Source organism: Morus notabilis, unplaced genomic scaffold, assembly GCF_000414095.1.
Source record: "Morus notabilis unplaced genomic scaffold, ASM41409v2 Scaffold1649, whole genome shotgun sequence".
In the NCBI taxonomy this organism is placed as follows: Eukaryota; Viridiplantae; Streptophyta; class Magnoliopsida; order Rosales; family Moraceae; genus Morus; species Morus notabilis.
Window position 1 is genome coordinate 41,778 of NW_010356696.1, and position 12,036 is coordinate 53,813.

The window sequence follows — 12,036 nt, forward strand, 5'->3', positions numbered from 1 at the left end:
AAAAAAAAAAAAAAAAAAAAAAAAAACTGTCCAAACCGACGCGAACACCCTTAGACTGTTTAGTGATGTAGGCCAAGAAGCAATGATGGTTCCTAATTGCATATGCTTTGATGTGAGGACGGAAATTATTGAATCCCCTCATGCAACATTATATTACTGCCTTGTGGGGGGTTTCTAAAATTGGCTTGCACTTCACTGCACCTAAAAACAAATATGAGTTGGCAATTCTTTGTTGGTAAGAAATTCCCTTATGTGTGTGTAACAAAGGGGTTTTAACAAGATCATTGATCATCATTTAGATGGACCCTCTTTAACATCTTTACAAGGAGCGTTTGTGTTTGTCATGTTGGATCATCTTCTTCAAATAATAGACAATTTGTGGTACATGAGAGCATCAAGTAGAAAGTTATATACATGATCACATACAACTTTTATATTCACATAGAATGTGTTCTAAAGAATGAAAGTCAAACTTTTCCTTTCACAACTTGAGTTAAGAGAATTGGAATTGTAAAGTGAATTTTATGTGAGAAAAAATATTGTAGCAAAGAATTTGAATTTAAATTTTTGTGAGAGAAAACACTGTATCCAAAAAGTTTGACTTGTGATTCAAGTTGTGAAATGAGCATTTATAATCCCAAATGTGCCAACTTTTAAAGCTTGTAAACAAAGACGGCATGGAGCTTAAACGTTTTTTCAACCAGTAGTCTCGTCAACATAATCCTCGGTAGCAAACGAAGAACTCGATTAATTCCCAACGGCCATTTTCGCATGACTCAAGCTTGCTCACTCGCTTTGGTCCCTGCATTTCTTCCATGTGCCACTTTTTAGTTAAAAGGATCTTTTCAATGCATAGTACATGGCCTTCAGTATTCCTGATTAGATGTACCTTCTTTAGTATCAAATATAAACACCATCTTCATTAAAACTCCTAGTTTCCCCTATTTGTTACATTCACTAACTATACAACTTCCTAATCCACCATTTGTCTCGATCCAGCTACTGCCTGCGAGCTTTTTCAACCCAATTTTGTTCATTCTTTCCCTGACCTCATCAGCTTCCTCGCATCTCCCAGCTTGCGAATACAAATTAGCCATAATGACATAGTTTCCGGTGTTCTCGGGCTCAATGTCAGACAAGCGATCGTAAACAACTTTCCCCAGTTCAACATCGCCAGAAACCGATGCCCCATTAAGCAATGCACCCCACACTTTAGCACTTGGCTCAACTGGCAATTTCGAAATGAATTCAGTTGCTTCGGAGAGTCTCCCAGCTCGGCTAAGAGCAGTCACCACGCAAGCGTAATGCTCCATGGAGGGATGAATTCCATATTGTGGCAGCATAGAATCAAATATCTTCCGAGCTTCATCCACCAATCCGCAATGAGCGCAAGATGTTAACACTGCCGTAAATGTTACTTCGTCTGGCCGAATCCCATTATTCACCATCTCATCAAAAAGATGAAGAGATGTCTCAACATCTCCATGCGCTGCATATGCCGAGATTATTGCAGTCCAAATGATCAAGCTCCTCCCTCTCGATTGATCAAAAACCCTCCGCGCCCCGTGAAGATACCCAGACTTTGCATAAGCATCGATAATAGCAGTTGAAACATAGATATTCTGATCATAACTGCTTCTAAGAGCATAAGCATGTATTTCTTTACCTCCTTTTAGATACGAAAAATGCGAAATTGTTGGGAGAACACTTGAAAGTGTTACTGTGTTCGGTCTAAAGCCACTTGCTTGCATTGCAAGAAATAAATCCAAGACTCTTTCATGCTGGTTGTTTTGAAGGAGACCCGATATCACAGCATTCCATGTGCTTAGTCCTGATTTCTTAACTTTGTCAAAAAGATCCATGGCATTGTCGAAAAATCCGTAAGCCATATATCCTGAAATCATCGACCCATAAGTGACCTCATCCTTCTCTTTCAAACCTTCAAAAAACTCGCGAGCATAATCCAAGCTACCGCATTTTGCATACAATGCAACAAGCGCATTACAAAGCGAAATATCCATCTTGATTCGATTCTCATTCATAAAGCGGTGAACTTCAATCCCGAAAACAAGATCCTTGGACTGCCCACACGCCTGCAAGACACTGAGTACCGTCACCGCGTTAGGCCTCAACTCTTTCAACCCCAACATCTCCCTGTACAATTTTTTGCACTCCAAGTAAAGCCCACCTTGAGAATACCCAGAAATCATCGAATTCCACGAAACTATGTCTCTCTCCGGCATCCTATCAAAAAAAACCCGCGCAACACCAAGCTCATCACATCTAGCGTAACACGTAACAAGAGCATTAACAACAAAGATATCCAAATCAAACCCGTGTCGGACAACATAGCAATGAACCTCCTTAGCCAATCTCGAATCTGAAAACAACTCCGCCAACGCCTTCATGACACAGGTGACCGTAAAATTATCAGCCTTAACACCGCTCGATCGCGATGATACCAGTGACGAAAACAGATTCAGTGCGTCGAATTGCAGGCCATGAAGCGAATAGGCAATGAGCATGGCGTTCCAAGAGAAAGTGTTTCTGTGGGGAATTTGGTCGAACACCTGGCGTGCATAATCAATACAATCGGATTTAGAGTAGAAGCCTATGAGTTTCGAGGCGAGGAAGTTTCCAGGTACGACAGAGGAGACGACGAGGCGGGCGTGGAGCTGCTTTCCCTGGCGGAGCAAGCGGCGGTCCGTACAGTGCTGGATGAGGCGGCCATAAGCGCCGCAATCGAGGGGATTGTTGGAGTAAAGAGGTTGAATGGCTCGATGAAGGAAGCCATTGGAGGAATGGGATTGTGCTTGAATTCTCAGTTGGTTTGTGAATCTCATTCATTTGGTTTCGGAGACAAGAAGGAAAACTTTTTGGAGAAAATTTTGTTCTCTGTTTTTTTTTTTTTTTTCTTCAAATAGATGTAGATGTTGATGAAAGGGAACGGCAACCACCGCCAATGAAGCGGGAAACTGGGAAACGACATTTGAGTGGGAAAACGACAGAAAAATAGAAAACGACGAAGATGAAGAAAATTACGTATAGACATCTTTCGCTGAAGAAAACATTAAAATGACAGCAAAAGAGTAAATAACGACAACGAATAAAACGACGAAGAGATCAATCGAGTATTATTGTTCATGTTTTCTTTTTTTGTTCATTTCTTCCATGTTTGATTGAAGGAAACTACGGCCAATGAAGGGGGAAGATCTCAATAGGGGATTCATGGCCGAGAGAACGACGGAAAATGAGAAAACGACAAAGAGATGTCTTTGCTGAAGAAAACATTAAAACGACAGCAAATGAGTAAGCAACGAAAGTGAATAAGACGAAATAAAACTTTGTAGCCTTTTTTTTATTTTATTTCTTCAAATAGATGTTGACGAAGATAGAAGAGAAGGAAACTTCCACCAACGAATAGAAGTAACGTGAAACTAGGAAACGACAATTAAAAAAAGGGCAGGAAACTGGCAAACGACGAAGATGAAGAAAACGGCAAATAGATGTCGGAAGAAAACATTAAAACGACAACAAATGAGTAAGCAACGACAGTAATGATTGAAAATTTTGTAGTCTGTTTTTTATTCGTTGAAATAGATACTACCGCCAATGGAGATTAATAACGGGTAACTGGGAAAACGACAAGTGAGAGATAAAACGACATAGAATAACGAAAAAACTAATTTGCATTCTAAAATTCTAAAAGTATTAATATTTAATTAATATTTATTATAATATAATACACATTTTAATTTTTTATAATATAATACAAATTTTAATTTTTAGAAATTATTTAACTTATAAAATAAAATACAACTTATAAATAAAGAAATTATAAAAAATTTCCAATTATAAACAAAAAACGAGAAATAGATGTCCTGGCTGAAATAACATTTGAAACGAAAGCAAACAACGACAAGCAATAAGACTAAAAATAGATCAAGGGTTGGTTGACAGATTCAAGATTATAATTTAAAATAATTTTTAATTTATGTATATTTTTATGAGAAAAATATTATAATAAATTATGAATTATAATTGAATCGTAACAATAATCCTGGTACCAAATACTCTTTGTTTTTGTTTGGATTACGGGGGAGCAGTTGGCGATGTATTACACTATTACTGGTCTGAAGCATATTCAATTAAAATGGGATGACGAGTAGCTGATTTCAGCCACCTTTCTTTCTGTAAGACGGGCCGCTTAAACGACGACGCTCGAGTCGGCGAAAAATTAATCATTAATCAGATTTGGATGGAAAGAGAGAGAGAAACCATTTTAATGGAAACTACAAGGTAAAAAGGCGTCCTTTTTGGTTTGGTGGAAATAATAAAGAGGAATTTTGGACTTCTTTATCGTTCATCATCTTTAAAGGTAAGCTTTTCATCGTTGAAACAAAACCCAAATACGATATTAATTTTTGGAAGATTTTTAATTGTGAAGTGATTCTTGTTTCTTGAATCAAAACCTTTTTTTTTCCCACTTCAAACAACCTTAGAGCCGAAATTGTTTAATTCTTTTTGGAATGAATGGTTTTTGCGGTTTCGTGCATTAATTAAAGTTAGGGAATTTGAGAATGGTTATGCTTTTCGAAGTTTATAAAAGATAAGGTTTTTTTTTTTTTTTTTGAAAAAACTCGGGTAAAATTAAACCTGTAGTATCAAACTTTTGTGGGGGTTTTTTTTTTCCCCTTTGTAAATCTTTATTGAGATTGCCTAGTAATTTTCTTCCAATAGTGATGTTCTTGGGCAATTAGTTGGTAGCTTAGTTTGAGAGTAACATGCATCTTTCTTTCAATGGTTATGGTTTTTGGAGCAACATAAGCTTTGATCAGTGGGCTTATGACCTTGTTTTTTGGCTTTGTGCTTTTGAGGATCATACTTTTGTGTTGTTGTTTTATTGAATTTAGTATTCATAATTTCTCACTCTTAACAAATGTGCAATTTTCTGCAGGCAAAATGAGCAACAATGGTGGGACTGGAGAAATGGAAAATGCCAGCAAAGAGCGAGAGACAGATGCTTCTCTGACCGGGGTTTGGGAGATACCGGGAGAACCCGCCATCATTATCAATGGGGTGCCTGATGTTTGCCCAAGTAATGACACTTCTGCTCCTTGTAATGCCATTACTGTTCCAGAACCCGACGGAGAAAAAGTCATCGGCGAATGGCTGGAAGGGAGGGAAGTGCGGAAGTTGTTCGGAGGGCAGTACTATTCAGGTGTTGTGACCGAGTTCGACAAAGAAGCGGGCTGGTACAGAGTGGTCTATGAAGATGGTGACTCCGAAGATCTCGACTGGCATGAGTTGGAAGAGGTTCTTCTGCCATTGGATATCATGGTTCCACTGAAAACTTTGGCTCTGAAAACAATTAGGAGAACCAAGAGAACCGGACAAAATGTGGTTCGATCTCATACCCGTCTGGCCAAGAATGCGGCTACGAAGGGATTCTTGGCCAGTGAGGGGACTCCGGTGAATGAAGGCCAATCGTCGATGACGCCCAATGACGGATATAGGCTGCAGGAAAGTGCACAAAGACTTGGCATATAGGATTTATGATCAGAAAATTCTACTGGAGAAGCCCAAGTGGGATGTCTTTTTCTTGTGACTTGTTAACTACTGTACATACGTAATGTCAAGAAAACAAAGCCATACACTTGAGTTGAACATATGTTAGTGCAAGAAAATAGTAGACTTTCATGGCAGTTAGTGAATTTCATAGGTTTGTAGATGTACAAACGTTTGAAGTATTGACTTTTCTTCTTTCATAAGCATCTTGGATTTTTCTCTTTCCTTTTTGTTTACTTTTTATTATATTATATTGTTCTCAAGAGAATATCCGGTGGCAAACATTTCCAATCAAATTTCTTTCCTTTTAATGTGGCAGAAACAAAACAATATCTCCCAACAAAGCACAAGGGGTATTGGAGACAACTTTCTTCCATAAAAGTTCATCTAAATTCACCGCTCTAGCAAGGATTCTCTCCAAACAAAGCAAAACCATAAATCTGAAAAATCAATAATTGTCTACCCATCCTTTCAAACTACTGTCCAATTATGCTACATCAAGACCAGATTTGGATGAAAGTCAGGTTTTGATCATACGAACGCCTTTCTTCATTTTATATCCTGAAGCAATGTCCTCTTTATGGAAACAATGAAACAAAAAAGCGCCATCACTGAAGAACACGCACTAAGACTTGATTACTCAGGCAGTAGCCCTTGTTCTTCGTTATGAAACAGTTCATTGCTTGGGTTTGCGACGGGAACCGAACAGTTGCCAACTTATCTTTGATTGCCGCTCTGCAAGGCCATCAGTTATGTCAGATAATTAACCCTTGGAAGATTGTCATTAGCAACATGAAACACAAGTTGTAACTCATTTCAAATCTAGCTGGTACTAACCTCATAAACATATCGATGGACGATGCATCATACTGGCAACCAGACAGAAAGCGTTCTATATCTACCAAAGTTCCTTCTCGAGGAATCCCTTGCAGTAAAACCTGATAACATCAGCATGTCGAAAGTAACATCACTTTAGCATGTAGTGGGAGAAAAAACATCATTAATGTGAAGCGCTAAATAAATCACGATGCCTAAATTAGTCATCTTAAAATTTCAAGTAACGATAAGACATTTCGCTTTTTTTTTTCTCTGTTTTCCGGATTTTTGATAAACTTGAAACATACAAGAGATATTTTGCTTACACTTTTTCCATCATAAGGCTTAACAAGATCCCACTGCCTTTGCCCAGCCTTCAATTGTATAACAAATCAACAATCAGCATTAGATATATAAAAACTAGTGTATTGGGTATATAACAACAACAATTACATCGTAACATATGCATGGCTAACAGCATATTACCCTCTCCAATTTGTAAATGCCACCCTTCTTGTTAATCTCCCTACCAGCCTGATTGTAGGCCTGAAGAAAGGAGAAATGTACCATCCTGCTCACAACAACAACAAACATGGACACACAATAAAAACATTAAAAAAAATAAGTCAATATTTCATCTACATGTTACGCTGCAAAAAGAAAAAAAAAAATGGTTTTGGAGGAAAAATGTCGATTTGTTTAAAAACATAAGTTTACAGGCCTGTAAAGTACGGGTTCCTCTAAGCACATTTTGAGTTTTGGTCCTCCAGATGAACTCCTAGTCAAGGGCTCAAAAAGCTTATAGCTTGCAGACTTTAAAACTTGTATCGAAACATAAATAAGGCTTTATAAACTCTACTTTTTTACTTCTCATTTACTAATTTTATTGCATTAAGCTAAAGCAGAGCTTTTACTTTTCTTTTTCAACAGAGAAAGTGGGCTCATAAAATTAAATACTAATTTTATTGCATCAAAGCTAAAGATGATTTTCTTTTTTTTCCCAGCATAAGAGAATTTACATGGAAGAGAAAGGAGAAGAAAATACACTGCAATGGGATAATACAGCCTGTTGTGCTCAACTTTTACATCCTCCAGAGTGACGCCACACCCTTCTAGTAAACGGACAATGTCCGTCCTCAATGTATTTGCAGTAATACCAGTCAATCTCCCATAAACCGAACCTGATTCATCACACACAACTAAATTAATCTTCTCATTTTCATAGATTCCACAAGTTCTTTCCCTAAATTCCCTATTATCTTAGAGAAAATCTTCACTTAGTTCCATGCTATAATTCCAATTAATCGTACACAAAAAACAAAATTAATCTTTTGGAGACAAAAAATAAGACACCTTAGCAACATAACCCTAAAAAAAATCCAGAAACCCTCTCCTAACTCCATGCTATAATTCCAAATAGTCGAGCACAAACAAAACTAACCTTTTGAAACGAAAAATAAGAAACCTCAGCAATATAAACCACAAAGTCACAAGCAATCTAAAAATCTTCTCTTAATCCCATGTTATAATTCTGTGTACTCATAGAAAAACAAAATTAATCTTTTTGAAACGAAAAGTAAGAAACCTAAGGAACATAAACCCAAAACAATCTAAAAATCTTCTATTAACTCCATGCTATAATTCTGATTACTTATTAAAAAAAAAGCAAAATTTAACCTTTTCGAAACGAAAATTAAGAAAACTTAGCAACATAAATCCTAAACTATCTAAAATTCTTTTCTTAATCCCATATTGTAACTCTGATTACTCAATAAAAAAGCAAAATTTAATCTTTTTGAAACGAAAAATAAGAAACCTTGGCAGCATAAACCCTAGACAACCTAAAAATCCTCTCATAATCCCATGATATAATTATAATTACTCACGGAAAAAAGAAATTAATCTTTTCGAAACAAAAAAATAAGAAACGTTTAGCAACATAAACCTGCACTATCTAAACCTCTTCTCCTAATTCCATTCCATAGTTCCAATTAATCTCACAAAACGAAATTAATCACTTGAAACGAAAATGAGAAAACTTACAAACATAAGCCCTAACGAAATTAACAACGGGGAAAGTTCGAAACCCTCGGAGGCAGAAAGTCCGTACCAGACGACTGAGTTCTGAGAAATGAATCGACGGCAGCGTCATGTGGCTCCGATTCCGTCGAGAAATGTCTTGGCCGTTCCAGGAGAGAAGCGACGGAGAAGGCGCCGCCGGGACTTGCTCCGACCGTACGGGCGGCGAGGTTGGACCTGATCGCAGGTCGGAAGAGGCCACCAAGCTTCGACATTTTTGGAGCTAACTTTCTTCTTCTTCTTCTTCAAGTTTCGAAGGTTTGGAGTTCGGGGAAGACGACGGCAGGGTCTTTTTGCTGGTGAGTGACTACTACTGCTTAGCAAGGTGGTTGTCGTTTTGCAATGTGATATTTTTAAGAGTGACCTGGTTGTACTTTAGAATTTGAAAATCGACCCCTACGAGTGACTATATTTTCGTTTTCATCCTTTAATGGGCTATGTTGAAACTTGAAGCGGGCTAGGCCTGTATTTGTGGACTGGACTATAGGTTCAGCCCATTACCATATGGAGACCAAATTTTATACTATCATCATGGTAATCTACTAAATTTTTTTTGAGCCAAGTATATTGTTATGTTTTAACTAGTTATGCTTTTCCGATTAAAAATTTCCTTGTTATAAGAAAAGTTTGATAAATTTACCCACTATCAACATATCATATACTAACTCTAAATTTTATTCAATACTTCGGCTTCGTTCACTTCCTGGATTCGAATTTTTAATTTGAGCTGAGATGTGACATTTTTTGAGAGTTTTTCACTGTAGTAGAAAAAAGTTAGATGTGACATTTTCTGAGAACTTTTTACTGTATAAATCTAAAACTGAAAACTTGAATCGATAAAATGAACAAGGCATTAATTTATCAAACAGATCTGTATGGTCTATTGAACTAAAAAATTGACCAGGCAACATTTTTTATGGTAATTAAATTCTATTAATTTTAATTATTACATATTGTTTCATTTTAATTTGATTTTAATCAAATCTAACATCATACGTTGTCCATAAGAATAACTCATCATCAAAACTTCTATTTTCTAATAATCGGTGAGTTACAATATTTTTTACCCAAAATAATAAAACACTATTTTTCGTGAGATCCAACGTAATAAACATAGTTTTTTTTGTACGGACGCCACTTTACTTATTCAAATTTAACAAGTTGGCCCCTAAGCTTTTTTTTTCATGGTAATTGACTCCCTCAACTTAAAAATTTAGCAATTAAGGTCCAATCGAAATCATTGTTTGTTTTTCTGACGATTTTGATCACATGACACACACGTGAGCATCTATTGAAAGTAATGAAGGTCATTTCTCACCCTATTTGTTCGGTTACAGTGATGTCAAAGTCATTTAATTTGTTCAAACACAATCAACCGTGATTAATAACTCTTGATTTTAAGGGTCAATGCACGCTCCAAGGGTGAGAAATGACCTTCAATTTCTCTCAACAGACGCTCACATGTGCGTCGCACGATCATAATTGTCAAAAAAAAAAAACAGACGTCATTTTCGATTAGACCTTAATTGCAAATATTTTTAGTTGCCAAAAAAAAAATAGAGACTAAATTATCAAATTCAAATAATTGGGGAGGTATCCATGCAAATAAGGTATAAAAATAACCGTTGATAAGTTTTGGACTAAGAAGAAAAGGGTTGGGACAAAGAGGAAACACTATTGATGGACTACTTTACAACTTCATGTGCAAGCAACATTTGAATATTTGGTGATGCCATACATGATAGATACGTTTCTTTTATGGTAATTGATAACAAGATAAGACTTTCTCCTTTTATGCAAAATGGAATTGCCTTCCACCAGAAAACACCTAAATTATCATCCGCTAGAAAATGGACAAGTAACTACCCAATTAATCCTTCCCTAGAATATCATCCGCTCAAATAAGGTCACCTCTAATCCAAATATATATTAGGCCCGTTTAGTTCGCCGATTTGAGTTTTTAATTCAAGTTGGGATGTGATTTTATGTGAGAGTTTTTTACTGTAGCAAGAAAATTAAATATGACTATTTTTGATAGCATTTTACTGTTGCAAAACTCGAATTCTAAACTGAAATCGGTGAAATGAACGTGACCATTGTATTCTTATCATATTTATTTCAAATCAAAGTTGTTCCCAAGACACTCAAGACATGAGTATTGAATTGGAAGCCGCACCAAGATCTATAATCAACGATTCAATGATTCAAATTCTTTGTTGATGTCCCAAATAGTATTTAACTATCCGTGTTATTTAATCAATTTGGATGGAAAAACATGTAAAAGTCAATTCCAAAGTAGGTTTTTTTTATGATAGTTCATGAAAAATTAACGATGTGTAGGTCTCTCTTTTTTAAAATCGTTTATCGTGCATATTCTTTTATTTTAATGTTATTTTGGTCATATTTAACGATTAAAAATGAATATATTGATGGAAGGTCTTATTAGAAAAACACCATAGAAAATATAATAAATAATTTTGAAAATCCAAAATTAATCAGGAAATTTGGGTGGGTTTGCAACATAAGTACAAATAGTGATTGAAGCTGTCAATTGTCTATAATATTAAGGGCCCGTTTAGTTTGTTAATTTAAGTTTTTAATTCGAGTTGAGATGTGATTTTATATAATAATTTTTTACTGTAACAAAAAAAATTAGATGTGATTATTTCTGAAAATTTTTTACTATAATAAAACTTAAATTTTAAATTTAAATCGATAAAATGAACTAGATCTAATTATTTTTCACTTATTTATTACTAAAGTAAAATCTAGTCAAGATTAGGACTCGTTCCTTTGTGGCAAGCAAACCTCAGGCTAGTTAAAGCCTGCCTAAGTACACAAGTACTTCCAAGATCTCATAAGATTCGAAAAAACTTATTGCATGTCATATTCTGAGTTTGGAGACAAAAAAGGTGGGACACTTGGAAATTAGATCTAAAATTAGCTTTGTTTAAAAATAAATAATTAAATAAATAAAAGAGGAGATCCTGATTTGCTTTTGTTGAAGGCTAGTCTTTCCCGTTAGGAATGTAGATATGTATAAAATAAGATTTACAATAGCATAAGAGCTTTTTTTTTTTTTATGTGATTTTTGTCAGTTAATGAATTTTCTTAAAGAACCTTTCTGTTTATTTATTAATAAACTCCTAAAAGAAAGAAAGGGCAATCTCAAGCTCAAATGAGAATTGTGGTGGAGATAATTAAGAGTATTATTTTATAGTTTGGGGTCAATTAAGGGCATATTTAGATTAGGGGTAATGCACTATGGAATTGTTCCTCCGTACGAACTTGACCAAAGAGCAAGAATATTCCAACTAGCGGTTTACTAATTTAAATAAGGATCCAAGAGTTATTATATCACATGATAATCCCATTATAATTAAATAAGAACCTCCATGTGAAAAGTCTTCTTTTAATTATTTTAAGCAAACAAAAAAAAAGTGAAAAAGTCTTATCTTAATTTTTAGTAGTTTTCCATTTCCACCATCACCACTTGTGTAAACCTAACCTTATCTCCTTTTTACCCATGATATAAGTGATAAATTTCAAAATCAAAGCAAACATGTAAAAAGA

The 12,036-nt window shown here is 35.5% G+C and overlaps 3 protein-coding genes across 4 annotated transcripts; 1 reads left to right on the forward strand and 2 right to left on the reverse strand.

Annotated features, from left to right (window-relative positions):
- Window positions 1–684: 684 nt before the first annotated feature.
- LOC21389176 (pentatricopeptide repeat-containing protein At2g37310) lies at window positions 685–2,892 on the reverse strand. Its single transcript, XM_010088450.2, has one exon. The coding sequence runs from the start codon at window positions 2,841–2,843 to the stop codon at window positions 942–944; it is 1,902 nt and encodes a 633-aa protein (XP_010086752.1). The 5' UTR covers window positions 2,844–2,892; the 3' UTR covers window positions 685–941.
- A 1,365-nt stretch (window positions 2,893–4,257) lies between these two features.
- On the forward strand, window positions 4,258–5,768 carry LOC112093683 (dirigent protein 17-like). 2 transcript variants are annotated; one of them, XM_024172634.1, is made up of 2 exons: window positions 4,258–4,378; window positions 4,958–5,768. In XM_024172634.1, exon 2 carries the CDS (start codon window positions 4,963–4,965, stop codon window positions 5,548–5,550), a length of 588 nt encoding a protein of 195 aa, XP_024028402.1. In that variant the 5' UTR covers window positions 4,258–4,378; window positions 4,958–4,962; the 3' UTR covers window positions 5,551–5,768. The 2 variants fall into 2 exon arrangements, with proteins under 2 accessions (XP_024028402.1, XP_024028428.1); XM_024172660.1 differs by having other exon boundaries at window positions 4,266–4,299.
- An 84-nt stretch (window positions 5,769–5,852) lies between these two features.
- LOC21389177 lies at window positions 5,853–8,765 on the reverse strand. Its single transcript, XM_024172561.1, has 6 exons — window positions 8,495–8,765; window positions 7,430–7,565; window positions 6,871–6,955; window positions 6,711–6,758; window positions 6,406–6,506; window positions 5,853–6,303 (listed from the first exon to the last, which is right to left on the reverse strand). The coding sequence occupies exons 1-6, from the start codon at window positions 8,676–8,678 to the stop codon at window positions 6,177–6,179; spliced, it is 681 nt and encodes a 226-aa protein (XP_024028329.1). The 5' UTR covers window positions 8,679–8,765; the 3' UTR covers window positions 5,853–6,176.
- Between the last annotated feature and the right edge of the window lie 3,271 nt (window positions 8,766–12,036).

Bases quoted from the DNA above. Each gene is read 5' to 3' on its own strand.
- LOC21389176 (XM_010088450.2), bottom strand. From the start codon at position 2,843: ATGAGATTCACAAACCAACTGAGAATTCAAGCACAATCCCATTCCTCC.
- LOC112093683 (XM_024172634.1), top strand. From the start codon at position 4,963: ATGAGCAACAATGGTGGGACTGGAGAAATGGAAAATGCCAGCAAAGAG.
- LOC21389177 (XM_024172561.1), bottom strand. From the start codon at position 8,678: ATGTCGAAGCTTGGTGGCCTCTTCCGACCTGCGATCAGGTCCAACCTC. The intron at 6,956-7,429 runs GTATTTTCTTCT...TGTTGTGAGCAG, and splicing joins CTGTATTATCCCATTGCAGT to GATGGTACATTTCTCCTTTC. The intron at 6,759-6,870 runs GTAATATGCTGT...ATACAATTGAAG, and splicing joins GCATTTACAAATTGGAGAGG to GCTGGGCAAAGGCAGTGGGA.